The sequence below is a fragment of the Pelodiscus sinensis genome, chromosome 5 (assembly GCF_049634645.1).
Source record: "Pelodiscus sinensis isolate JC-2024 chromosome 5, ASM4963464v1, whole genome shotgun sequence".
NCBI classification, from domain to species: domain Eukaryota; kingdom Metazoa; phylum Chordata; order Testudines; family Trionychidae; genus Pelodiscus; species Pelodiscus sinensis.
The window spans coordinates 52,107,697-52,134,100 of NC_134715.1; the positions used below are offsets into that span (position 1 = coordinate 52,107,697).

General features: G+C 41.6%; 1 protein-coding gene across 4 annotated transcripts in view; it reads right to left on the reverse strand.

The window, feature by feature from the left end:
• The window catches only part of TTC29 (tetratricopeptide repeat domain 29), a 209,629-nt gene that overhangs the window by 120,204 nt on the left and 63,021 nt on the right, over window positions 1-26,404 (reverse strand). For all 4 annotated transcript variants that reach the window (XM_075929999.1, XM_075929998.1, XM_006133842.4 and 1 more), the window contains exons 7-8: window positions 18,723-18,935; window positions 15,304-15,389 (exon numbers count right to left, since the gene is read on the reverse strand). In XM_075929999.1, the coding sequence (XP_075786114.1) occupies window positions 15,304-15,389; window positions 18,723-18,935 (299 nt within the window). The remainder of the gene's footprint in view (window positions 1-15,303; window positions 15,390-18,722; window positions 18,936-26,404) is intronic.

Below are 26,404 nucleotides of genomic sequence, written 5' to 3' on the forward strand. Positions count from 1 at the left end.
TTTCCAGATCTTTCACAGCCTTACACATCAGAGGTCTTACTTTTCTGCTTTCTAATAAAAAAATTAAGCACTGAACAACTCATTGTATACTAACTGTTACATAGCTTTGTCTTTAATTTTACTTTTTTATCCTGAGATAGTATGTCTGGTAATTAAAGGGTGGTAATTTTTAAGTAATTGCACCACAGAACAATTTCACCATAACTGGCAGAAAGTTTGCCTTTAACGTATCTACTTTGATGCATGGAAGGAAACAATGGATGTTTCAAAAGCCTCAAATGGGACAAAAAGCTTACCTGTGGCTTTAAACTGCTACAAAACCTGTATAAGGGGGAATGGTGTAAGGGGCACTCACAATTTGGATCCTAGCTCTCACCTTGCTAATGTGATCTGCACCAGCTTTATACAATGATCACATCTGCTGTACTGGCTGACACATAGGCTTCGTCAACACTGAGTTTTTTCAGCAGAAAATATGCTAAGAAGGGACTCATTAGCATGAGTAACGACACCATTAGCTTATTTTCAGCCATTTCTTTTTGCGCAAGGGGTTTTTGCGCAAAAAGAAGCAGTGGGGACAGGGGTTTTTTTTGTGCAAAACCCCCGTTTTGCACAAGATCCTTATTCCTGTCCTTCACTACAAACAAAAGGAAAGTTCCTAACTTGGGTTAGCTAGACTGTGTTAGGTAACTTGGGTTGAAACAGCAGTGAAGACATGGCAGTGGAATAAGAGGACTCCATAAACTTCCTCACTCCCTTGCATGTCAGAGTAGCCAGTGATAAGGTGTGCCTTCAATGATCAAACACTGCAGACAGTTTGAGATTACAGCTATGTGGGCCTTCTGCAAGGAAACTGGAAAATAAATAAAACTCTGTTAGTTTCATGTTTGAACATAAAATCTAAGCCACCTACATGTTGTGCAAATTATTTAGATTGCAAAGAACCTTTCACTGATTCTGAGGAATAATTCATATTTGTATTATTTATTACTAGAAGATTTACCCAGCATTACTTGTGCCCTTAACTCAAATAAGTTTTGTTTTTCTTCATTTAAACCATTTTCCTGGGGTGAGGCTGAGGATGAGAGGTTCAGTATGCAGGCTGCCCCACGGAGAGAGGTCAACCCCAGCGCTTTCTCACTGCAGCAGCTTGAGTCCAGGTGAGAAGCACTTCTTCATGGCTGCTGCAGCTCCAGAGGGAGCAGCTGGTGGAGGGGTGCATGTCTCCAGGATAGGAGTCAGACAGACACACAGACACAAACGAACTTTCTGAAATATACAGTAGATAGCTGTCCCTTTCTCTACTGCTGTCCCCTGCTGGCCCAATGGGGTACTAGCTCTCCTGATCCTCCTCTCAGGTTGCTCATTGCCCCCCTGTGGTCATTTTGCAGTATAACTTCCTCCTGTCAGACTCCTCCCTTTCCATTTTATGAGAAACAATGGAATTCCATGTACATTCCATTATCCTGACACAAACAAGCTCTGACCTTGCTTTAAGGTATAAGAGAAAGCTGACTGTTTAGAAGGAGTTCTTGAATAAATGGACTCTCAGACAGCTTGCTAGAGACAGACAGATGCACATTTCTAAAATACATAGTAAGATTTCCATTTTGGTAGCATGAAGGAACCCTCCCATGGCCCTTTGCTGCCTTTCATAACCATTAACTCTTTATGTGTGTGTTTTGCTATTTCATAATAAAACTTGACAATCAAAAACCTTGCTGATATAACTATGTGATGTCTAGGTTATCACATGCAATGCATAAAGATTAATGAAACTTGATCATTTCAATTTGAGCTTTGCCTTTGGATTTCTAAGTATGGAAATTTAATGCAAAATTGTAGAGATGTGATACTCACAAATAACAAAGCCAGCAAGTTTCACTTACAGTAATAATAATACAGAGAAATACTCAAAGTTAGTTTTTTTAGACTTCCTGACATTTGTTCATTTTACCACTTCCACAATTACCTGTGACATAATTTCTCCTACAACAAACACTAATGGTCATATAAACATGTTTATGCTGAAAGGTTTTGTTTATTTTAAATTCATCTATCAAGGTAAGTGTCCAAAACTACAGTTCAACACCTTTTAACCTCTTTGGGAAGAGAGAGGTAGGAATATGAGGGCTTAAGTAATAAAAATTGAGAATTAAAACAGACATGTTTTAAACAGAGACTTCTACTCTTGAGAAACAACCCTGAGACAAAATTGACTATTAACTGTAAGAAGAGATGTTTAAAATGCTATTATATTCTCCTGTATCCAAGCTTTTCAATAGCATGATAATTTTCTGATATTATAACTTGCTTTCAGTATATTCTTTTTCATATTTCCAATAGCATATATGTTATGCTAATTCTAATGTTCTTTAACAGCATCACTTTTAATGTGGTTTTTCCTCAGTGTATATTTGGGACGTGTTAGCCAAAAGAAATCCAGTCCATTAGTGATGGAGCTATTCTAATACCATTAGCTGAGAAAATAGGAAAGCATTTTAACCACAGTCCACAAAGGAAAATCAGTGTTTTGCTCCAAAACAAAAGGTGGGAGGCAGTATTACTAAGATGCTACCTGTATGGGTGTTATACAGGTGAGTACTGAAGGGAAAACACATCATGGCATTTTAGAAAAAGGGCACTCTTCAGCTCCACTCCATGCAACCTCAGTCCTTGATTCCCATCCCTTTTCAGGGATCCCTCTAACGAAATACTTCTAAGAGATGAAGTGCTTCTCTGAAAGAAATTACTCACATTGTGTACTAACGATGGTTCTTTGAGATGTGTGTCCCTTTGGGTGCTCTACTCAGGTGTCAGTGCCTCTGTTCCTTTTCTACTGAGGAGATCCCTTAATGGACTCCAAAGTAAAGGGAAGGAAGGGAGGGTAGTGGAACACCCAGAGGTACCCACATCTCGAAGAACCATCATTACTACACAAGATGAGTAACTTCCTCTTCTCCTTTGAGTGGTGTTCCTGTGGGTGCTCCACTCAGGTGACTACAGAGCAGTATCCGCATTACGTGGTGGTGGGCTTTGGAGTCACATCTGAGAGGTGGCAAGGTCAGCAAGGCCCACAGAGATAGATGGAATTGGGCCCTGTTGTAATGCATAGTACTGCGCAAAGGTATCATGGGAGGACCAGGTAGCCAACCTGCAGATGTAAACAAGGGGCACATTATGAAGAAAAGTAGTTGATGTCGCCATTGCCCATGTTGAATGAGCAGTGAAACCTCTGGGGAAGGCACTTATTGCAGAGCTTATAACAGGTGTGGATACAATCATCTCTTCCCTGAAGTTTTAGGACTGGTTCAAGACACACAGCCTGAGAGATTCATAACTGAACATTTCACTCAGGGTAACAGAGAGAAGATTTTCTGTGGGAAATGATCACTATCAATATAGGTACCCTCATTTCCTTTGGTGAAGGAGTCTGAAATCTCCAGCAAATGCCTGGTAATGGTGGCACACCTGAGAAATATGTAAACTTCGAAACCTTATTTATATTTGGACAACTGGCTCATCAGCCCCTGATTTACACTTGGAAATTTTTCTGCCTTTTATGTACTGTACTCCCTGAGGTTACATCAATCAGAAGTGCTACTTCATGCACATGCAAAGGTTCCCCTCCTCACAGATGGACACATTACAGAGGAGCAACACTACTGTTTTCCCTTAAAGAATTACAAATATTAAAAACAATATTAAAAAACTTCAGAGTTTAGGTATGATCACAAATTAGCCAGCATTTCTAGGATATATGGTCTTCCGCATACATGTGACTGACTACTTGCCATATTGAAGGCAAGGCTCCAAAATCCTGATTAAGTATCTATTACAGAACTGGAAGATTTCAGAGGGGTAGCCGAGTTAGTCTGTACGGGATAAACTTAAAAAACAACAAATAGTCTGGTAGCACTTTAAAGACTAACAAAACATGTAGGCTACGTCTACACTGGCACCCTTTTCCGGAAATGCTTAAAACGGAACAGTTTTCCGTTATAAGTATTTCCAGAAAAGCGCATCTACATTGGCGGCGCGCTTTTCCGGGAAAGCAGAAGCCCGGAACCATTTTGAAGAGGGTAAAAGGCCACCAGACCTTTCCAGGGGCGGGGCCGGAGCTCCGTTCAGACACATGCTTAAAGGGGTCTCGCCGGACAGCCGTTGGTCTCCTGCTCCCGTGCCTTGGGACCTCTGCCAGGGATTGACACCCTTAGCAGGTTTGGTGGTTGCCCTCTGACTTTTGGGGACACCACCCTTTGACCCCCAACTGCTTTTTCCTGCGTTTTGTTTCTTCTGTCCTGCCCTGTCTACCATGGAGCCATGGGTGGCCATGTGCCTGCTCGGGCCCCTGTTGGAGTTGTGCAAGTGCATGCAGCTCGTGCTGCAGGCCGGTGGCCTGCTGTTCCAGGACCAGGAGGCAGCGATCGCATTGGAATCCCTCACCAGGGAGGCCATGGTGGCCCTGTGGCATCAGCACCCGACCGTGGAGAGGCCAGTCTGGAGTTTGGACACCAGCACCGACTGGTGGGACCGGGTGGTCCTCAGACTATGGGACGACCAGCAATGGCTCCAGAATTTCTGCATGAGAAAGCGGACCTTTCTGCAGTTATGCACCTGGCTCACCCCCACACTATAGAGAGCCACCACCTGGCTGCGGGCACCCATCCCCGTGAACAAGAGGGTCGCGATCGCGCTGTGGAAGCTGGCCACACCGGATAGCTACCGCTCGGTGGCACAGCAATTCGAGTTGGGAACATCAACCGTCGGTGTGATCGTAGTGGAGGTAAGTCCCAGGGGGAGTGGGGTGGAGGGAGGGTGCTGCACTCCATGCCCAGGGACAGCCAAGACTCCAGGCTGGGTTGCCCAGGGGTTTGGGCCGTCCCTCCCTTGCACAGGCCCGCTGGTGGAGGGGGGCCCTGGTGTGTGTATGCGTGAGTGCATGCGTGCGTGAGGACAGAGGGAATCAAGGGGGGGGGGCCCAAGGGAACTCACACTCACCCCTGCCGTATGTGATGTGTTCCCTTGTGTTTCTCTGCACCCTTCTGCAGGTCGTCCATGCCATCAACGATGTCCTGCTCCCCAGAGTCATCCGCCTGCGCGACGCGGATGATACCATGGCCGGCTTCGCTGCCCTCGGGTTCCCCAACTGCTGGGGAGCCCTGGACGCAACCCACATCTCCGTCCGGGCCCCGGAGCATCGAGCAGCCCATTTCATGAACCGGAAGGGGTACTGCTCCATCGTTCTGCAGGCCCTCATGGACCACCGGGGCCGCTTTCTGGACATCTACGGGGGCTGGTCCGGCCGGGCACACAACGCCCGCATCCTCCGCAACTCCAGACTCTTTTGCAGGTTGGAGGCGGGCACCTACTTCCCCCGGTGGGACTTAACTGTCGGGGATGTGCCTATGCCCATCTGCGTGGTCAGGGACGCGGCCTACCCCCTGCTGCCCTGGCTAATGCGGCCCTACACGGGGCAGCCGGACCAGAACTGGGCCCGGTTCAACGACCGCCTCAACCGGGCCCGAAATCCGGTGGAGCTCGCCTTCGGACTTAAAAGCTCGCTTCCGTTGTTTGCTCACCCGTCTCGAGATGGGTGAGCGGAATGCAACGGAGGTACTGACCGCGTGCTGCGTGCTCCACAACATTGTGGAACGCAGTGGGGAGGCCTTCCTCCCTGCATGGATGGCAGCCAAGGCACAGACATTCGACAGCTGCCATCCGCCAGGCACGCCAGGATGCGGTGCGCATCAGAGAGGCCCTGGTGGACATGTTTGCCCAAGCCCTGTAGTAGGGTCACCTGGGTCTCCCCAGACTACTCCCTCCCATCCTCTACCCTTCCCCACCCCCTCCCCTTATCTCCCCCCAATTGTAAAGCGTCAGTTCAAAGCACATCGGCCGTCATTGTGACTGTTCGTCGGGTGCGTCAGGCGTAGTTAGGGTTTTTCTTTTTAGTTTAGGCTAGGGTTTAGGCCACCATCGCCTGTCCTGAAGAACAGCCAAGAGGATTCGGGGTTCGTGCGGAAGGCTCAACTCAGCATACCAGATTCCAGTCATCTTCGAGGGATCTCCTGTCTGTTCCTCTCCCGAGGCCCGGAAGGACCAAAGGATTGAGGTTGCCAGCAACACTACCCAATCGTCCTCCCTGCGCCTAGACTATGTTTAATAATCTTTAGTGTGCGTCTTTTAACCGTTCTTGCTTGTTTGTTAGCTATGTTAAATATAGTTTGTGGTTTAAATTTTACTGAAAAGTCTCAGTATTTATTTAAGTGCCACAAACCAATGACCACTTAAAAAGGGACCCCCCCCCCCGGTGATAAAATAAAGAATTTGGTGTCCACAGTTTGTAACCCTTTTAAATTTAGGTGGCTAATTGGCATCTCAAATCATTTCTTACAGTTACTAGAGTAACACAATAACCAACACAAGAATCAACTGAAACACAGAACTTTTTATTTACAAGGGGGAGGGGGGAGACCTTCAACTGGGATGGGGAGGGGGAGGTGCGACTGGTACGGGTGGGCCCTGCGAGCGCTCCTTCGGGGGCGCACCTGCACATGCGGGGCAGGCCGCATCAGGGCAGGCAGCACGGGGAGGTGGGCAGGAGCTGGGGGCATAGGAGCAGGTGCCATTACGGGGGCAGGAGCTGGGGGCATAGGAGCAGGGGCCATTATGGAGGCAGGAGCTGGGATAGGAGCAGGGGCCATTTCAGGGGAAGGAGGGGGCATGGGCTGTGCTACGGGAGGGATGGCAGGGGCATGGGGTACAGCCATGCCATAGTGCCTGGCGTGAACAAAGTGTGCCGTGAGGATGACCATGGAGTTGGCCATCCTTCAGCACTGCTCCAGGATGGCACCCCAGGCCTCCTGCCGCCACTGCAGGTTCCCCTGCACGCGCTGGTAAATGGAGGCCTGGATAGCCTCCACCGCAATGACATGGCGGCGAAGCAGCTGGTCCCGGTGTCGGAGCCTGCGCCTCTGGGGTTGGCCAGCTGGGGGTGCCGCTGCTGCCAGACTGGGGAGGGGGGGGCGGGTCTTGTGCTCGGTCCCGCTGCAGGGAAGAGAAGAAAGGACAGGTCAGTCAGGCAGGCCGTCCACTGTCCCCACACCTCATGCCCTCCACCCCTGAGCCCAGGTGCCCCACAGTTGTGTGGCTTGGGCCCAATTGGTTCCCTCCCTGCCCCCCATGTTCTATGTTTGCAAGGAGGACCGCCCCTGGAGTAGGGTTCTCCCTCCAGTATTGTAAGCACCGGTCTGTGTCCTGGCCCCGTGGAGGGCGGGAGGGTGCTTGTGTTGCATTCACCGATGGAACTCCCTGCCGGTGGAGACTGTGAAAAGCTTTGGGCTAATCACTGGTGTTTGACAGGGAGTGAGATGCATCCCCACAAAGTGCCTGGGAGCACATCTGGCAGAGGTGGTCTGGGCTCTCAGATCCCATTGCGTGGGATATCTCCTGGATGGAACCAGAAGAGTGACCTGGGGGGAGGGGGTGTCCCATCCTTGCAGCAAAACTCAGGGGCCCTTCTCCCTCCCACTATCTCTCCCACAAGCCCGGTAGCCCAGGGACATGTGTGACCACAGTGGGACTCCCCTCAGGGAGCCAGCCAAGGCACCGGGAGCAGGCGAGGGGCTCGGTGGGGGCCATGGTCACAGGACTGTGACGCTGCGGTGTACCCAAGAGCAGCTGGCTGTGCCTCACAGCCAGGCATGGGACAGTGTGCCGTTCTCCGTGATGCACCCTTGGCGGAGGTGCGGGCTCTGGGCTGAGTCCCTGGGGCCCTGGCCAGTTCCAGCCGGCATCCAGCCTTCCCCCGGTCCCGCCGCATGTGTGTGAGCAGCACGGTCCCAGGCATGCCCTGCAGCTGCCTGCCGCGGCCACGTGCCGCTCGGTCACCAGGCTGCATGTGCTGCTTGCTGCCTAATGCTACACAGTATGCAGCTCACGAGGCCTGAGTGACATGCTCTCCCCCTCCTCCATCCGGGCACCTGGCTCTGCCCCCCCGCCCTTGTAGTGCAAACTCTCACCAGTGGATTCTTCCCCGGCCTCGGAGAAGCTGCTGGAGGGGGCCTGCTGGGTGGTGGCAATGCTGGCCTCCTCTCCTGATGCGCCGCCGCTGTCTTCTCCCTCCCCTGCCTCACTGGTTCGGACGACAGGGGAGCGCTGGCAGCTGTCCACGGGCACGTCCGGGGGTTATGGGGCTGGCTGCCTGAGGATGGCATGGAGCCGGTCGTAGTGGGGGCAGGCGTCTGGTCCTGCCCCCCTGCCCTCGCTGGCCCGGACGTACCCCAGCCGGAGCTCCTTCACCTTCGCCCAGACTTGTTCACACTTCCGGGCGGGGTGTCCTTGTTAGGCCATGTGGGAGAAAATGTCCACATTCCGGCGCCGGGACTGGATGTCGTGGATACCCTCCTCCTCCTGCCAGAGGTCCAGGAGGGTCTCCAGCTTCCTGGGGGTCCAGGATGGAGACCACCTTTTGTGGCCCCTGGGGGCCTCCTCCGCTGGGGGTGCAGGGGGCACACCAGCTGGAGCTGCCATTGCTGCTGAGAGATTGTGGCTGGGCAGCACAGGGGCGCCGTGGCAGAGCTCAGGCTGCAGGGTCTGAGGCACGCTCCTGCCACGTGCGCCCAGCAGCCTGCGTGCTCTTTAAGAGCTCGGGTTACCAGGAAGTCCAGGGCTCCTACGGGGTCTCCTCGTGTCCAAAGTGCTTTTTTCCGTTTCTTCTGCTTTTTCGGAAAATCTGTCTACACTGGCCCTTTTCCGGAAGAGTTTTTCCGGAAAAAGGACTTTTGCCCGAACGGGAGTGGCAAAGCTTTTCCGGAAAAGCGGCTGATTTCGTACAGTAGATCGTCATTGCTTTTCCGGAAAAGCAAGCAGCCAGTGTAGACAGCTGGCAAGTTATTCCGGAAAAGCGGCTGTTTTTCCGGAATAAGTGGCCAGTGTAGACACAGCCGTAGATGGTATCATGAGCTTAGGGGTTGTCGGGATAGACTACAACCACTGCTGAGACTAGGTCAGCAAGTTCAAAAATCATTCATGCAAGGTGGATAATAGCTTATAGTTTCCTTTGGAAGTCCTAAGCATCTCAGTGTGTAGTGACAGGAATGGATACCTGAAACCTAGATTTAGGAAAACATCTAGACAAAACTTAACTTGAAATCCAAACTTCTCACCAATATACTCAAGATTCAAGCAATATGACTGACAGCAAAACGTTTTCTGCCTTGCTGTATGGGATCAGTGATATAGAAGTAGTAGACAAGACTGGGGCTATTTATTATCTTGAATGTCTAGGGAAAGCAGTTCATTCTCTTAAAGGTAAAATCCCTTTGAAAACAGTGACTAGCTAATCAGGTGTATCTTGAGATCTTGTGAAACTTCCACGTAGCAGTTTAAAAATCTTGCAGATAACATAGTGATGGGCATGACAAACATGATTAGAAAGATTAATTGTATAGCAATATGCATATTAATTTCAGAGCCACCTGCCTCATATTATGTATCCATTTATATTCTAATAGGCTATGTGAGCTGAAGTGAAATTTTCATTTGCTTCTGATATACAAGTTAGTGCATCATAGTACGTTGGAAATCCTGTTTGAGTACTTTAATGGAGCCATTTTACATGTTATAAGAACTCAGGGTCATAGAGTTTAAGCTGTAGTCTATAGGGCATGCCCACTCACTTCCCTATATATCTTTTTTCTTATAGGTTTCTGAGTATTTTTGGCTATAACTCAAGGGACCTACAGGATATACCAGCTAAGGCAAATTGTCGGCACAGTGTGACAGTGTAGACAGTGATCTGCCGACCCCAGAACCCTTCGTCAGCAGATCCTTTATGCCTTGTGAAACGAGGCTTACAGGATCTGACGACGAAGGGTTCTGGGGTCGGCAGATCCCCGTCTAGAGTGCCACACTGTGCCGACAATCAGCTGATCGGTACAGCGTGGTGGCCATTTTGATTTAAATGAAGCAGCGATTATTTAAATCACCACTTCATTTCCCTTTTTCGTCCTGCCTAATCTACATGGCTCTGTCGATGGAGTTTAGACGTACCCCATATGTTTTGGACTTTTCACCTATGTTGGTAGCAAAGAGCTAAAGCATAAAGTCCTTATATAGATACAACCTTTAACATAAATAAAGGACATGTTGGAGCAAGTTGGTATGGGGGCTACCTATATTCATATTCTCTTTTTTAAACAGATACACCATAAAAATGGGAAATAACCAAAATAACTGATTAAGCCATAAATAAAATATGTGGAATGGACTAATGTCATTCATATATATGTATATGCCATCAATATGTATAAACATAACAACCCATGGAATAAGTGAACTCTAACATTTCTGAAAACGAGGTTTGAATACAGGAGAGGGCACAAGTGTTCAAGCTCTATAAGGAGGGAGATGAACCATGCCAAAAAGGCTTCTTTGTTCTTAGTTCTTTTCTTTTCTTATCCTTTTGTTTATTAGTCTATTAGACTGTTAGTTCTTAGACGTAAGTTTTAATCAGTTAAGTAAAACTCTAAGTTAGCTTCCTTAATCATCGATACCTCTTAGCTATTTAGTGTCTTCTGAGCTCCTCACCTCCCATTCAAGAGTTGAGGAACCTAGACCTGAACTCTTTTGAAATGCCAAAGGGGAGGCTGGTCCTTTGTCTTTTACAAGCAGGTTATCAAGGAAGGATGTGAGTATATTAATCATGTATCTCTAGAACAAAATTATTGCTTTTGTAACTCTGATTATTTTAACATTTGATTACTGTTCCATTTACCTCAAAAGTCTTTAAGGATATATGTGTCTCAGGGTCAGTGTCCTTGTCATACATCCCAAGGGTCCTTGCAAACTCTGGGTAGCCTGATTCTGGGACAAGAACATTATCATCTTCTCAACAAATCAACTGACAAGCCAATAACCATAATATTAACCCCCTAAAATCAAGCAACAAAGGCCAGAGAAACCATAGATCATCTAGTCTGAACTCCTATATGACAAAGGCCACCAACAACATCTAGCACCCATACACTACCCACTCACCAAAATAAGTCCAAAATATTATAGCCCACAGGAGAATAATTATGTGACTAGACATAGAACAGAAAGTACTGAAGTGAACCAGTGCTTGAAGAAATGATTACATGAGAGATATTCAGCTACTCCTGACAGAATACCTACACCCACATATTTCAGAAAAAAGCAAAACACCCCCTTCCCTCCCAGTGCACTGCCAATCTGACCTGAGAGAAAATTCTTTCTGTATCCCACATATGGTGAGCAATCATACCCTGAGCATGTGAGATCAAGAAGCAGCCAGGCAAGCACCTGAGAGACAGAATGCTCAGTGACATCTCAGAGCCCTGGTTCACCCTGCCCCATGTTCCCTTTTCCAACCATGTCCATCCCTGATGCTCAAGAGGAAGTATGTTGGATATATAAGGTTTGAAAAAAATACTTGGTTAGCAATACAAATTTGAAGAGAAGCATCTATAGCAAGTCCTACTGCCAAGTTAGTTTAGACAGCAACAAGTTAACCTTTTCATAACTTTTTATATTTCAGATTTTTATTTCAGTAATTAGACACATTTATAAACTGGAGCTTGACATGCAAAAATACCACAAAGATGTTAAATGGAGTTAAGTCTCAATCTTGCAAAGACTTATCCATGTATTTAACTCTACATAGTTGAATAATCTCACTGAACTCCAGCCCAGTCTACATTACAGAATTAGGTCAAGGTAAGACAGTTTATGTCAATCTAGCTCTGTGAAAGTGTGTCTACACTGCACCAGAACTTGAAATAAGATATGCAAATTGAGCGATGCAAATTATGTATCTTATTTCGATGCTATTTCGAAATAGCTTATTTTGCCATTTGGCACTGTATACACAGCGCCAAATTTCAAAATAAAGCCCTATTCTGAAACGTCCCTTAATCCTTGTACAATGAGGTTTACAGGGACGTCGGAATAGCAAGACTGAGATAATGGGCTTGCTGTTAAGACACTGGATAGCTATTTCAGGATACTCTGCTACCTCAAAATAGCGTTGCAGAGTAGATGTACCTTCGATGCTAAAATATTGCTCTGACCTATGTAATTCTCCCACTACACGCTCTCAATAACTCCTCCTCGGCCAGAGGCCTATCACTCATATCAATGTACTTAGGCTGATGTAGTGTCAGTATAAACACTGTTTTGCTTAAATAGACGGTTTCTGCTTTTCAGAAGCCGTCTCACAATGCCCCACACCAACCGTTAAACTGCTGCTAGAGTTTCTGGTAAGTATATGCAACACCTACACAAGGAGCAGAATGCACACATGCAAAAGCAATTTAATTACTACAGTGGTTGCACAGTAAGGTAGCTTAGGTCAACTTAATTTTTTAGTGTAGAATTGCCCTCCGTCTTTGCAAAACTGAGATTACACATATCATATAAATGATTTATCAACAATTAGTCAGGCTATATCCTACATGTTTAGCAATAAAAATTCTATTCACCAAAAAATATTCTATTCTCTAGACAAAGAGGCTATATTTTGATAGACTGTAGCTTAATAATTTCAACCTTTTAATTACTGTGTCAGATAATGAATATTTTTAACATATGCTTCACCACTTTGTTAGAAGAGATAATGAAAGAGAAACAAGTTTATATGCATAGTGTTGTGTGCGCATGTTGGGGGAGGGAATGACACACTAAACAGCAAAAGGAATCAAGTGGCAACAATTTGAGGAAATGGTATCCGTAACAGCTGCTCCTTTTAGATTCCCCTAGAAGAAGACTGCCTGAGGTGGGCCACAGCACAAAAGGATAAAGAAGATGAAAACTCTGATGCAAAGCAGGAAAATAACTGCTGAGACCCCCGAGTCTACACTCAAATAGTCCCAAGCTGAGTGGCAAGACCTCTTTAGCATGCTACAGAAGCTGGTGATGAACTACACATTACCATGAGGCAAACTGGCTCCTAGCAGTATTGTTTGTATGTTATGCGTAATGATAACCAGTAGTCCTCTGGGAACAGAATGCAATGATTTCATCTCTGTAAGCATCTGAGCTCCCCTTGGATACAGAGACCATTAAATTGAGAACAGAAGGGTAATTTTTAGGCAATGATTTCTAATTGGAGAGTAAAAGAAATCTTGTGCTCAATGACACTGAAACCATTGATATTTTACTGTTGTATATATTGATTACAGGACAGGATGAAAAGAATGCATGAAATAAAATACTATTTCTATTTCTTTTCTCATTTTGCATAATGCTGTACTTTTTAAAGTGACAACTAACCTATTTTTCTAATTGCAAATCTTGTCAGTTTATGTAAAGAAAGTTGATTTAACAATTTAATACAACTTTCACAAGTTAAACTATTTAATATGTTTATTTTAATTAGCACACAAGTGATGAAAATATTAATAACCCACAACACAAATGAGGATACTTGATCCACCCTACTAAATCTCATTCACATTCTGTACTGTAGAGGGAATGTTCCATATTTAACAAAAAAGACAATTTTTTTTCACTGTCAGTTATTTTTATCTGTTGATTTAAAATTATTATAAAACACAAACTAATATGTAAAGCTGAGCATTTTAACCAAAAGAACAAAGGTTCCAACATCCTCCAAAAAAGCAATTATTTGACCTGTGATCAAAAAGACACAGTTCAGTAAATGATCACCTGGTTTCTAATCTTCCTTTTTTAAGAAAAAAATTGCAAGAAATAGCAATGAGGAAACTGTCTGACAATATAATTCTCAGATAATCTTGGGCTGCTTTCAAGTATGGTTTCAGACTTTGAATGGAATGAAGCAGGTGCTTGTCTTGTTGGCCATGGAACTTCTCCTAGTCATTAACAAATCAAGTGTCCATGTAGAATTCTTTATCTCCATTACTTCTCTTTCCACAGATGTCATGCCTACAGGTCTCTGTGTTCTCAGACACCTGCTAATACAGCAGCAGGAAAGAAAGAAAACTTGGAGTGTTTGTTGTAAAAAATTTTTGAACGTGAAGAGAGATTTCAGCACAAAGAATTCTGATTAATCTATTATGCTGTAATGCTGGAAAAGATCCCATTTTCTCCTTTGTCATTTCAACCACTAAATCTCACTCTGTAAAACATTCTGGACTGTATAAATTGGTTTCAATCTAGAGCACCTTCATTCAACTTCAAAACCCAGAACCTATGACTGTGAGGATTTATCAGCCTATTCCCATTTATCATTAGTAGCAACAGGGATGGCTTCTCTGAAGACTAGAAACCACATGTCTATAACAGGAAAAATACCCATACCTCTTTTCCACAGTTCAGTTAATTGCATGGAAGAACATCCACGAAACATTGAGGAATCATGAAAAAGATAACAGAAAGTTTCTGTAATATCAAATTATCAATTTCTCCACTGAAGAGGGAAATTCACCAACAACTATAAGCACACAGTAAACCAACTGATACTGAAAAAATAATCACTCAACTCAACCAACTTCAACTATTGTCCAGTTTCCAATGTTCACATTTTGGGTAAGTTAATAAAATAAACCAATGGAGCCCTCTCCATGAAACATGTTTACTGCTAGAACACTGTATCCCTCCAAAATGAATTTAAGGCTTGGGTATGCACAGAGAGGGAATCGGTTGCTTTGATGAATGCCCTTCTGATTGTCCATGGACAAGGGTAAAATACATCTTTACTCACACTACTGGATCTCCCCCTGACATTGTTTAGAGCTGATCATGGAATGCTCCTTATTTCCATAGAGATACAGCAGTGTTTGGCAGACGCATACTGGATTGTCACTGATCTTTCCTCTAAAATTTATCCCAGAGACAGAGATGGTCCTGTCTTTCCAGAGTTCTTATATGTATTACACTTTCCAATCCTATTCATCATCTGTGAATAGGGGGATAATATCAAATGCAGAACATGGCTTCAGGTGTCAACAATACACCAGCAATGCCATGTCAATACCTCCTTTACATCAAGGACAAATAGCGCCCTTCCCACTCTCCCAATGTTTTGAAAAGATCAACACCTCCATCCTCCTGGGCTTCACTTATTTTTATTCCAGGTGCTGATGACATGGAGAGGAAAGCACATGTATCCAGGGAAAACATTTCCAGTAGATATTTTGTACAGTCTATTGTATTAAAATCATAAAATAAATATTAAATAGCAGTAACACTTTTCTTCACTAAAAACAGCAGATCAAAATCTACCTTTATTTAACTTCACTTAATAGTAAAGCCAAAGTAGTTGCTTCCAGAAAAATTAGAAATATTCAGTAAACTCACTATTATTGCAGTCTGTTCTTGTCCAGCAGAATGATAGGCTAGTCCTAAGCAATAGGCAGCTTCTCCTTCCATCTTCTTGTCACTTCCTAAAGAGGAAGAGTTTGTTTATAATTACTCTTATATTTCTAAATAAATTACACAACTACTGACAGCTCTTGTAAATAAGGTACATGAAATTTTTAATATATTAAATTTTTACCTATAGTTTATCATTAATTTCTTTACAAATATTAATGTTTTCCATATTTATCTAGAGCACTTCTAATTAAGAAAAGCCACAAACATTGGAAGAGAAAATATCTTCATGAGACAGAGGAGGCAGTTTGTCATGCAATAAGGTTCTCTAGTATGAATTGTTTTACAGCACTGCCACCAGCTCAAGAAAATCATGAAACATCTTTACATTTAGAAGTTCGGTAAAGTATCACCATACATGCCAACAGAAACTTGGTGCAAAAGAAAGTAGTCAGGAGCTAGTTACAGCTCCCTGATTTTCAGTAGGTTTCCTTTGGTTAGAGCAGCTAAAAACTGCTATAACCTATATTTGCTGGCAATGGTTCCAGGAAAGGATACATAAGTGGTGAACAACTGAAATAAAGAATATTCTGGATTTGCCTCTTCTTCAGCCTTCCTTAACCCCAGGACTAGAGATAGCAAAAGAGTTGGTTCAGTTAATTTGATCCTATCAAGAGCTTCCACAAGGTAAAGGAATTCTCAGCTGGCCAAAATGGCTGCTTTCTTGGCTTTTTGTACTGCACCAGCAAAAGAAAACCTAGTCCATATATTTAATATTCCACTGTATATAGATAATTTATAATAATTTATTTATATATTTTTCCAAATTCACCCAGAATTTTGTGATAGATATAACATTGCTTAGTAAAGCAAACAATTTGTAATCAATATCCAAAATATAAAAGTTTCTTTCGTCACCCAATACTAACCATTCAACACACACAAAAACAAGGAAATAAGCTTTGAAATGAATCCTGAAGGTCAAAAAAATTCACAAATCCTGCCCCAGTATAAATATCTGCACATGAAAACGGAAGGTTATTTATCTAACATTTATGTTCTCCTGATATATTGTTTCTACAGATCCATACTTATGGAAGTTTGGTCTGACTCAGTCTGGCTGTTCAGAATAATGGTGAGTAAAGATGTGAATTACCCAGCCCCCACAAGTTTGAAAGACACACGTCTCAGGCAGGCTGTAGTAGCTGTCTGCGACATACATGTAGTAAGAGTTCTGAGGCCCTGGCAGTGAATAATTTTTTTTTTCAATTTGCTCGCAATTCTGAAATTTGAAAAAAAAAGTTGGTTTGGGTCAACACATAAAAGAAATTTTTCAGTTTTCAGCAAATTGATACAGTATATTGAAAAATTCTTAGATTATGAGCATTTTTAAAATTTTCTAAATTAAACAAAATTAAGAGAAATTTAAAAATAAAAAGTTGGTTTGTTTTTTTACCTGGAACAAGTGGGTGAAATTAATATAAATTTGTAAAATGATTAGGTATTGCCAAATCCACCTATTTTTCCTCAAAAGTTTTGTTCACATTTTTTGTGCAACTCTAATTGAGACATCTACATAGCAGTCTGAATGCAGAGTCAGATTCACTCTGATAATCTCTTAACAATTCTCTAAATATGTAAACAAATAAGAAGAAGCATGACACAAGAAAGAATTCATTTTGTGGCAGAGTATATGCCGTATATGCCACAGTTAATGTTTGAAATGGTTTTGGAACTCAACACTATTGAGTCACATGCTTCCAGAAGTGGAGTTCCAAAGAAGAAATTTCAAAAGGGAACTATTAGCTGTGTTGAAAAAGAAGTAGGAGAGATTACCTAAGGGCCAAATCCAAAGAAAGAAAGAACCACCCAATCAGCATTCAGACAAATGCACTCAAGAAGGACATGTTCAAAAGGACTGATAGGGAATGAACGGAAACCCCAGAACCAGGATGTAATAAATTAAGGGAAAAATTTGCTTTTTCCTCAAAAAGTTACAGCATAAAAGTGCAATATAGATTTTAAGCTGGAATTTTTAAGTCTTAAAATGTATTTATGCTGTTAAAAAGTTGAATTATTAGAGTTTTAGAAAAAATATGACTAAAGAAACAAACAGAAATAATTCAAGGAACAGCACAGTTAATGCTGAATTCTATACATTTTATACTGTTCAGTATATTTCACAGAATAAACTATTTCATTTCTCTTAACAAATTTTAATTTATAAGACTAAAATGCACATGGAGAATATTTTTGTCTCTCTTTCTGGGTGTAGCATGATTTAAGCGGATCCATTTACTCTTTGGGAACTATCTGATCAATACTTGTATATACTTTCTTAATATTTAGATTAAAATGTATCTGCTAATACATTTCAAATTACTAGTGTGTATTAATCATAATTCTTATGCAAATAATTCCCATTAAAGATGCTACAAAGTTAGCATAGCAATGTGTTACTTCCCATAACTGCTAATTGAATAAAGGTCTTCTAATTCTGGGAAACACATAAATGTTTTTTTTTCTTCAGAGCAAAGAAAACTGTAGATGTTGGAATCTAATGGTATCTTCCAACAAGTAAGCATTATTAACATAACCCATAAACCAGAAAAATAATCTGTTATTTCTTAAAATCAATTGACGTTTCATTCTCCTATTTCTACTCCCTCTTATATATAATAATGTCCCTTTAATAAGCAGATTCTTTATAACTGTTCAGCATCTCACACCATGTATTCAAATGCCACCTTCAGTCTTTCCATATGCTTTTAAATCCTTACTACAGGTAGTCAAAACACTGAAATCTCAGAGGGGTAGCCATGTTAGTCTGTATCTGTAAAAATCTTATGCCCAAAAAATTCTTTAGTCTTTAAACTGCCACAGGTCTCCTCATTTTTCTTTCAAAACACTAAGAACATCGTAAGTTAGCCAAAATTCATAGTATTTCCTGAACTTAAAGTTTTAAAACTATTTTCAGAAAGGCTGCAATAGGAAAACAAATTGTTTTGTTTCCATAATTATTTATCAGTCATGTAAATTGAAACAGTAGCGATCTGTCTGATAACATTCCTCAGGAAATGAAAAATCAACAGCGGCTAACCTACAAAAATCTCAACTTCTGTAAATGACCTTACTTCTGATTATGGGTTCAATGTTTTACAACAGTATACTCCCAGAAGACTGCATTTTTGGAGATAAAGCTTTCAAGAAACTAATGGATTCCTTGCTGTCAGCAAGAAGGCACTTCTGTTTTACAGTGAGATTTGGAAGTATATTGATGGCATTTGTCTTTGAATTTCATAGGAAATAATCATTCATACGCTTGACGATTTTTACCTTACTCCTGGGAAAATCAAAGTCTGCACGTTAAAGAAAGAAACGTGAGAGTGTTATTTTCCACCCACCTTTTTTTGCCATTTCAAAAGCTTTTATTAGAGTTTTGATGGCCTGTTGGTGTTCTTTATTTTCTAGCATTTTGTCTGCTAGTAATGTATAAATTCTCCAGAGATGCTCACAGGCCAGTGAGTTGTAAGTATGGCCTGTCTCATCCTTCCACATCCGCCCCAGTGTCAATTGATGGAATGCTTCATAATGCTCTGCAGCTTTCATGAACTGACCTGAAAAATACAACTCATTCATAAATATAAGCAGTATATTTAACAAAATATTCCAAAACGCTTTACATACCATCATTTTTTATAAAATAAGTTGTTTCTAACTTAACTTCACAAAGGTTCCAATAATCATCAACCTATAACTTACTAAAAATATGGGTAATGCAGAAAATATTCCATATCTTACAGGTATCAGTAAGTCATTCTTATCTTCAATCCACAGCTTGTTGCCCAAATTTCCAGTTACTTACAAATGAAGGTAGTTTTTACTAGATTACTTGAATAGATCCATGATGTTTGGAAAAAAAGTCAGAATCTTCCAAAAAGCAGAAATGATACTGTGTGGGTATATTTTAAAGTGTATGTAAAGGACCACTATCCAGAAACTACAGGCATTCCCAGGTTACATACAAGATAGGGACTGTAGGTTTGTTCTTAAGTTGAATTTGTATGTAAGTCGGAACTGGTACATATTGTACCCCAGGTGTCCCCGATTCAGCCGCTGCTGAAACTGACCAGCGGCTGACTACAGGAAGACCGAGGCAGAGCTGCTTTGCCCTGGGCTTCCTGGAATCAGCCGCTGATCAGTCTCAGCAGCAGCTGACTTGGAGACACCTGGGGTAGAGCAGCTGGGGTGCTGCCAGGTTGGTCCCCACAGCGCCGAGGTGCGGTGCTGCGGGGACCAACCCGGCAGTGCCCCAGCTGCGCTGTCCCAGGCGTCCAGATTCAGCCGCTGTTGAAACTGACCAGCAGCGGCTGAATCGGACATGCCTGGGGCAGAGCAGCTGGAGTGCTGCTGGGTTGGTCTGGTAGCGCCGACCCTTGGCGCGGCGGGACCAACCCGGCAGCCCCCCAGCTGCTCTACCCCAGGCGTCCTGATTCAGCCGCTGCTGAAACTGACCAGCGGCGAGAAAAGCGGCGAGAAAAGCAGCTAGTGCGCCCCCCCCCCCCAGCAGACCAGGGAGACGCAGGCGGTGGGACCTCCGAGACGCGCCGTGGTCCCGCCGCCTGCGTCCTCCGTGGCTTTGCTCCGCATCTCCCTGGTCTGCTGGGGGGACTCCCCCAGCAGACTAGGGAGACGCAGAGCAGCTTTGCTCGCTGTGGAGGACGCAGGCGGCGGGACCGCGGCGTGTCTAGGCAGTCCCGCCGCCCGTGTCCCCTGCGGCGAGAAAAGCCCCGTTCGTCAGTAGGGATCCGACATATGTCGGATCCACGTAACTCGGGGACTGCCTGTATGCTTAAAGATTCTTAAGTAAGAAAGATTTAGAGCATAGAGTTTTTCAAATATACTCTAAGATCTTCCTTTATTGAAACACTAATAAGGTAAACACAAGTTTAAAGATAAAATCTAATCTATTTAAAAAATCTGAGTGGATTTGGTCTCTTACTGGACTTACCGCCATATAAACACTCAGCCTTGTAGACTTACAATGAATTTAGTCCTCTCAAGATAGTAATTCAAAGTTTCCTTAATTTCTAATTTACAGAGACTAGCTTCCTCTGGGTAAAGAGTGGGCCACAGAAAATTGCTAGAAGACAGGTAAGACTGATTCAGAGGAGCTTTAAGGTAATTTTAGTTTGAACAAAGTATCTTATACTTGTGAATGCTGTGTAACAAGGGTCAGTCATCAGGGATTGTGCCTTACTGCCTTCTGAAGTGACTGCCATGATAACATTGACTTCAAAGATAAATGGTAAGAGGACAATCTTCAAGGAATTTAAATATGGAATTTCAATAGCTTTGTTAAAGCCATTTTAAGTCCCATGTAAGAATTGACTCATACACAGATAGGAAGCTATGTACTAATTATTTCAAAAATTTCAATTGTTGGATGTATGAAGACTCAAAAATCAGAAGATGCTAAGTTTGACTGTGATTATAGTCAGTCCAGGGAATCTGATGATCAACTGTTAGCCTAATATAATAGGTATTGTGACAGAGAGAGGAAGACTTATAAAAAAAAAAAACCCTTAACAATCTTTACCTTCCATTTCAAAGCAAGAGTTTTCCTAGAGGAAATTTTACATTCTCTATCATGACCTGTTGACCTACTCAGGGACAGTCCAAGTCAAAGGTACCTCACACCAAGCTGCTAGGTTCAGAAATTTGGATCTGGAATGAGAAGCTATCCTTTGTTCTAAAACAGATGATTATGAGGAGGAATGAATGGCTGCAATTCTGAGTGGGTTATAGTTTTAGGCACTTGGCTACTCCCTGGCACAGCTCATTTCCCGCTTTCCACCCGCACCTCCAAGTCCATGAACAAATGGCTTGGACTTTTCAAAGGACCTGAGTCTTTTCAGATAAGAGTGCAAAGCTTTTCTGCCATACAATTTATGTAGTCTAATTTCACCAAATATTTTAAATGGGAAAAGACTGACAGACATATGGTTTCATTCATTTGAAACTGAACCCTCCTCCCCAACCTCAAGGAGAAACAATTTCTAGGGACAGGCAGGGGTGACATCCAGGGATGTGGCTGTTGAAGGGAATGTAATGTACTTGTTCCTCCTCAGACTCTGAGATGTTATCTCTTAGTAAACAGATTCACGCAAACTTCCAGATTCAGCAAACCTTTCTATACCCTATTTAGGATGCTTGGACTCAGGTGAAGCCAAAGAATTTGCAGGGCCCTAGGTAGCATGTTGTGGTTGGCTGCACTGCGTGGCGGGGTGGCTCCCAGCCAGGGCAGCGAGAGAGCGAGCAGCCGAGCCGGGGTGGACGGGCACTGGGCGGCGTGGAGCCTTAGGCAACCGCCTTGCTTGCCTTGCCCTAAGGCTGGGCCTGCTTGGAATGATCAAATAAGGTGGTTTAGGATGTATGGGGCTATAGGATAGGTGGTTTTGTTCTCCCATGCACCCTCCTATTTGAGGGATTCCTTTGAGAGCGTTCTTGAGAAAGTGGAAATTGAAGTAATATATTCCACAGATCCAATTGCCCTGTGAACTAGCCATAAGGGTCTTATCCTAACATCCTTATTGCCAAAACTTCTACATCAATCACCATAATATAGAGGCAAACTATGCTTTATGTTATTTTTCAGATGGAATTGCATCGAAGTGTGTCCCATTACAGACAGACACACACAAAAGCCAAGACTGAAATCATAACACCACAATCTGGTTACAGAAGAAAAAGACCAAAGATTCTAAACAGAAAATAAAAAGAAATATCAGGTTAGTCTGGGAATATCCTAAGCAAAGAAAAGGTGAAAAGTTTTAACTTAACAGGCTTCGGATTTGTCTGTTTGAGAATTACTTTTTTTGCAATACCATCACAGATGCAATCAGCAGACATGTTCAAGACGAAGTCTTATTAAATGGGAAGCTACTGCTAGTAGTACATTTCATTTTTTGCATTGACTCCTAACTGCAAAATAACTGCTCACCTTCAACTGCAGGGCCTATCCATTCTCTGAAGCATTTCAGTATAGATAGTCAAAAGCTTGGGGAGAATAAAATCTTCAAGGTTATGGAGGTCGGCTTATTCACTCTGCCTGGTTAGTTAGTTCAGTTTGAATTGGTAGATTTAGTTAGTTTTGTTTATTATTTATTATTATTATTCAGTGTTGTTGCACAAGTAGCTAGAGCACTTGAATAGATGTTTTTGTAGTAACTCAAAAATAAATAGATACAATTATATAAAGTATTAGGAGGAAACAAAGCTGGTTATATAGCATCTCTGAATTAAAAGTTAGGATTTCTTTTTATGTCAGTTCAATTACAAGAAGGCAAAATGATTTTTACTGTAAAAGAGAGGGATATAGACAAAAGAAGAAGAGGGACAGACAGCGGGAAGAATCCTTAAGAATATTTTGTGGAAGGAAAGGACCCTTATATCCACCTTAGATTGCCGCAAAGAAAAATGATTGCTTCCAGAAAATCTATACCACACATTTTCAAAATGCTACATAGGAAATAATTTAAAATTACTTAATTTCCATTGGTATTGTTAACAAAAATAGCTGCATGTCTAATTTCCCCAAGCAATGTGCTCAGAAGTTATCCCCATGTGTCAACCTTGAATTTTGAGAAATGCTGATAATTTCTCTCATTTAATTAAATGAGTCAGAACACAAGTGTATATATAGCAGTATTACAAAAATGTTATAATTTAATGGGGGCCCCAGGACAAGGCATCAAAAAACTATCAGTAATCAATTCATCTTAATAATGGGGATGAAGTGGTATAACTACATATCTTTTACAGTAGAAGACCCATTCCAAACCATTATATTCATGCAAAACATCATTCACCCACTAAACAAATTAAGTATTATAAATCATTACTATTTAATTCTAACTAAATAAATAAAGTTTGTTATAGCTTTTCAATGGAAAGAAAGTTAACTGTCTGAATAAAACTATTTGAAGAGTATGAGTTTACTGAAAGCCCACAAAAAAGAGAATCTATCAATTCATTTAAAGAACAAAAGTCAACATGATGTAAACTAGAAAGCATGGTGGACAAACATTTTATATTTCTGAATATCAGCCAAGACTACAACTCCTAGTCCTAAAAACATTCCAAAAGAATATCTATATCTATAATCTAATATCACAGCAGATATCTTAGACAAATATTAACCAAAGAAGGATGAATACTATCACTACCATTTTCCTTTTTTTTAAGTAGAAAGATTGACTAGATATTAACACAAATGGGTTTAAATGTGAAGCTGCCATAAAAGCAGGCACATAAATGTAATTCTCCCAACCGCTATTTTGATGCACATTTTTGATTCCATGAATATTTTATGAAATGGCCAGACTAAAGCCATATAACATTCCTGCATTACTGATGCTTGCGCCCGTAAGCTACAAACATTAGAGGCATGATTGAGTGCATTAAAATGAACTCATTCAGCAGTGCATTGATTACTTGAAGGAGAAAAAAAAAGGCAGAGTGACTCCCACTTAAGAAAACAGCACAGAAATCTGAAGTTTTCAATGCAGAAATTAAAGATAGCAAATCTGAATAATGTGATATTTAATAAATAAATATAAAGCATGAATCTGTCTAGAGGTCTGCACATACAGATATGACATTAATTAGATGTAATGTTAATTAGGTCCAAAGATTGCTTTTTCAGTATTGTTCAGGTAATTTAGTATGTCACAATAAGATGCACTGACTGATCTGTTCTAGCTTCATGCCTCAGCAATATTGAGAGTACCTAATTATTTCCTTTTCTATCAGCTTGTAAATTTACCAGTGAAAATAATGCAGCATAAAGAACTGTATGAAAAAATTGGCAGGTCTATAATGCACATTTCTTCAGCAATACTAGTACAAGGGAAAAGCACATTTAGTTCTAAATTGTAAACATTTGTTAGGACTTTAGCAAAATATTCCACTTTAGTTTAAAACAACCTTAAGGAACAATAAAGCTTTATGTATATTATATTGTGTTTTAATCTAAAATCAGTGGGCATCTTTTGTAATAAGTTATTATACTGTACAATGTACACATCAAATCTGCTAGAAGCAATATTTAATGGCAGCAAAAAAAGAAAGAAAAATGTTATTGCCACTTTTAAAAGATATTGGCATCCATTTCAATTTAACTGCTTGAACTATTGATATTATTTTTTAGCTTCATATATTCAGTTATGATAATTATGGTATTCATACTGAAATAGTTACGGATTTGTCACAGTTTCCGGTATAAGCTGCTATATATGGAGGCTTTATAAATCTTCAGTGGAGATTTGCTGGAAGATGAAATAAACAGCATACAAAATGATAAAACAAGGCCCTAATTCAGCAAATAGATAGGCTAGACTAGACTCCTGAGGCAAAGTGGATTGTATTGAAGTCAGTGGGACTCCTTACAGGCTTCATAATCTCTAGAGTACAGAAAGAAAAAGGACTTCCTATGGTTAAAGGACATTAATCTCAAGACAGAACCCAAAGGCTTTGTGAGAGCAGAAGCAGCAGCCTGAAGGCCTGAGAGGTGGCTATGCAGGGAAGACTGGGAAGCAAACAGTCTGAAAGCTAGTTCTGGGGGGCTAAGACTCTCACAAACAGGAGAGCAGTAATAGCCATGGTAGGGGGATGCAGGGCAACAGCCTGCAAGAACGAGAATGTGAATGGATTACAAGACTCGTATACCTCTTCACAGAACTATCCTTCGGTGGTGGTTTACGAGTTATTGGTTTATACTGTAATTAAAAGTATTTGCTCTGATACTATTTGCATCTTCTTATATCTGACATCCCCTATTAAAGGAATTATCTGACTGTCACAGAAAAAAGCGTCTGTTTATGAGAATCCACCAACAGTTTAGGAATGCTACCAGTCCTGGGCTATAAGGGATGTCCACTATTTAAATAAAGTAACCTATCACATACTAAATCAGTATGAAATGCATTTCAACCAAGAAGTGCAGCTGGTTGGCAATCTGACTTGGCACACATGGTAACAATACTGCATACCATTCAAATTTGGCCTGAATGCCCCTCCATTATGGCTTAAAAATTGAATAAAATTGGTTTTTAGATTTAAGACAATCTTAGCAACAACAGTAAAGGCCAAGGAAAAAATTATTCAGCTGACACTAAGGCCACTCCTCCTGGCCATCAGTCTCATTGAGAAGGCATCTTTAGAAGTAGTGTCTCCTCTGTCAAATAGTAGGAGTAAATTGCCTCTAGAAATGTTTATATACTATGGTAAGACCAGCAGGTTCTGCTGCAATAATCTGAGTTCTTGTAAAGCTTAGAAGCAAAAAAATTTGTTTCTGAGCAGGCAGCTTTGAATGAAGCTTTGTCTCAGTGCTACTCATTAAGCAGTAAATAATTAAAATACCCTGGAAAAGACAGGTAAAAATACAAGCAGTCGTGTCAGTAACAGACACGAAAGAAAGAAAAAAAGAGGGAAAGTGAATTTAAAAAAAAGCAATGAAATAATTCATATGCAGTTTTAATAAAGTTTCATGTGTGGGCTTGTTTAAAGATATATCAGACTTTAGGGATGTAACCTAATTACATTTTTATTCTAAATTCTACTCAAAGACCTTGGACTTTGAATCTTTAACAGAGTTTAATTTACTTGCGACAATACTTTAAAAAGATCTCTTCAGTAAATGTTATAGTCTTAAAAACAAACACATGAACAACAGAGCAATATTTAATGCAAAAAATGTTAACTATTAACTTACAGAAAAAGTAAAGGTTATATATTTTAATTCATTTTAATTATAGCAAGCTTTTTAAAAATGTAATTTATTTTGTGTAAGTTAAAAAAGTTTCTAATAAATTACTTTCTATAGTTCAATTTAATTTTTAAAATATAAAATATAAAATAAAACTGAAGAAGTTTTTAAACTGATCTCAGGAACTTCATCTGCAATTAAAAGTTATACCCGAAATTTCTGAAGCGTCAAAAATAAGAATATATGTCTGGGCCATAAAACTTTATGGAACATATATTATGATGATTAGAGTTTGCACTAATGCATTATCATGGCTGA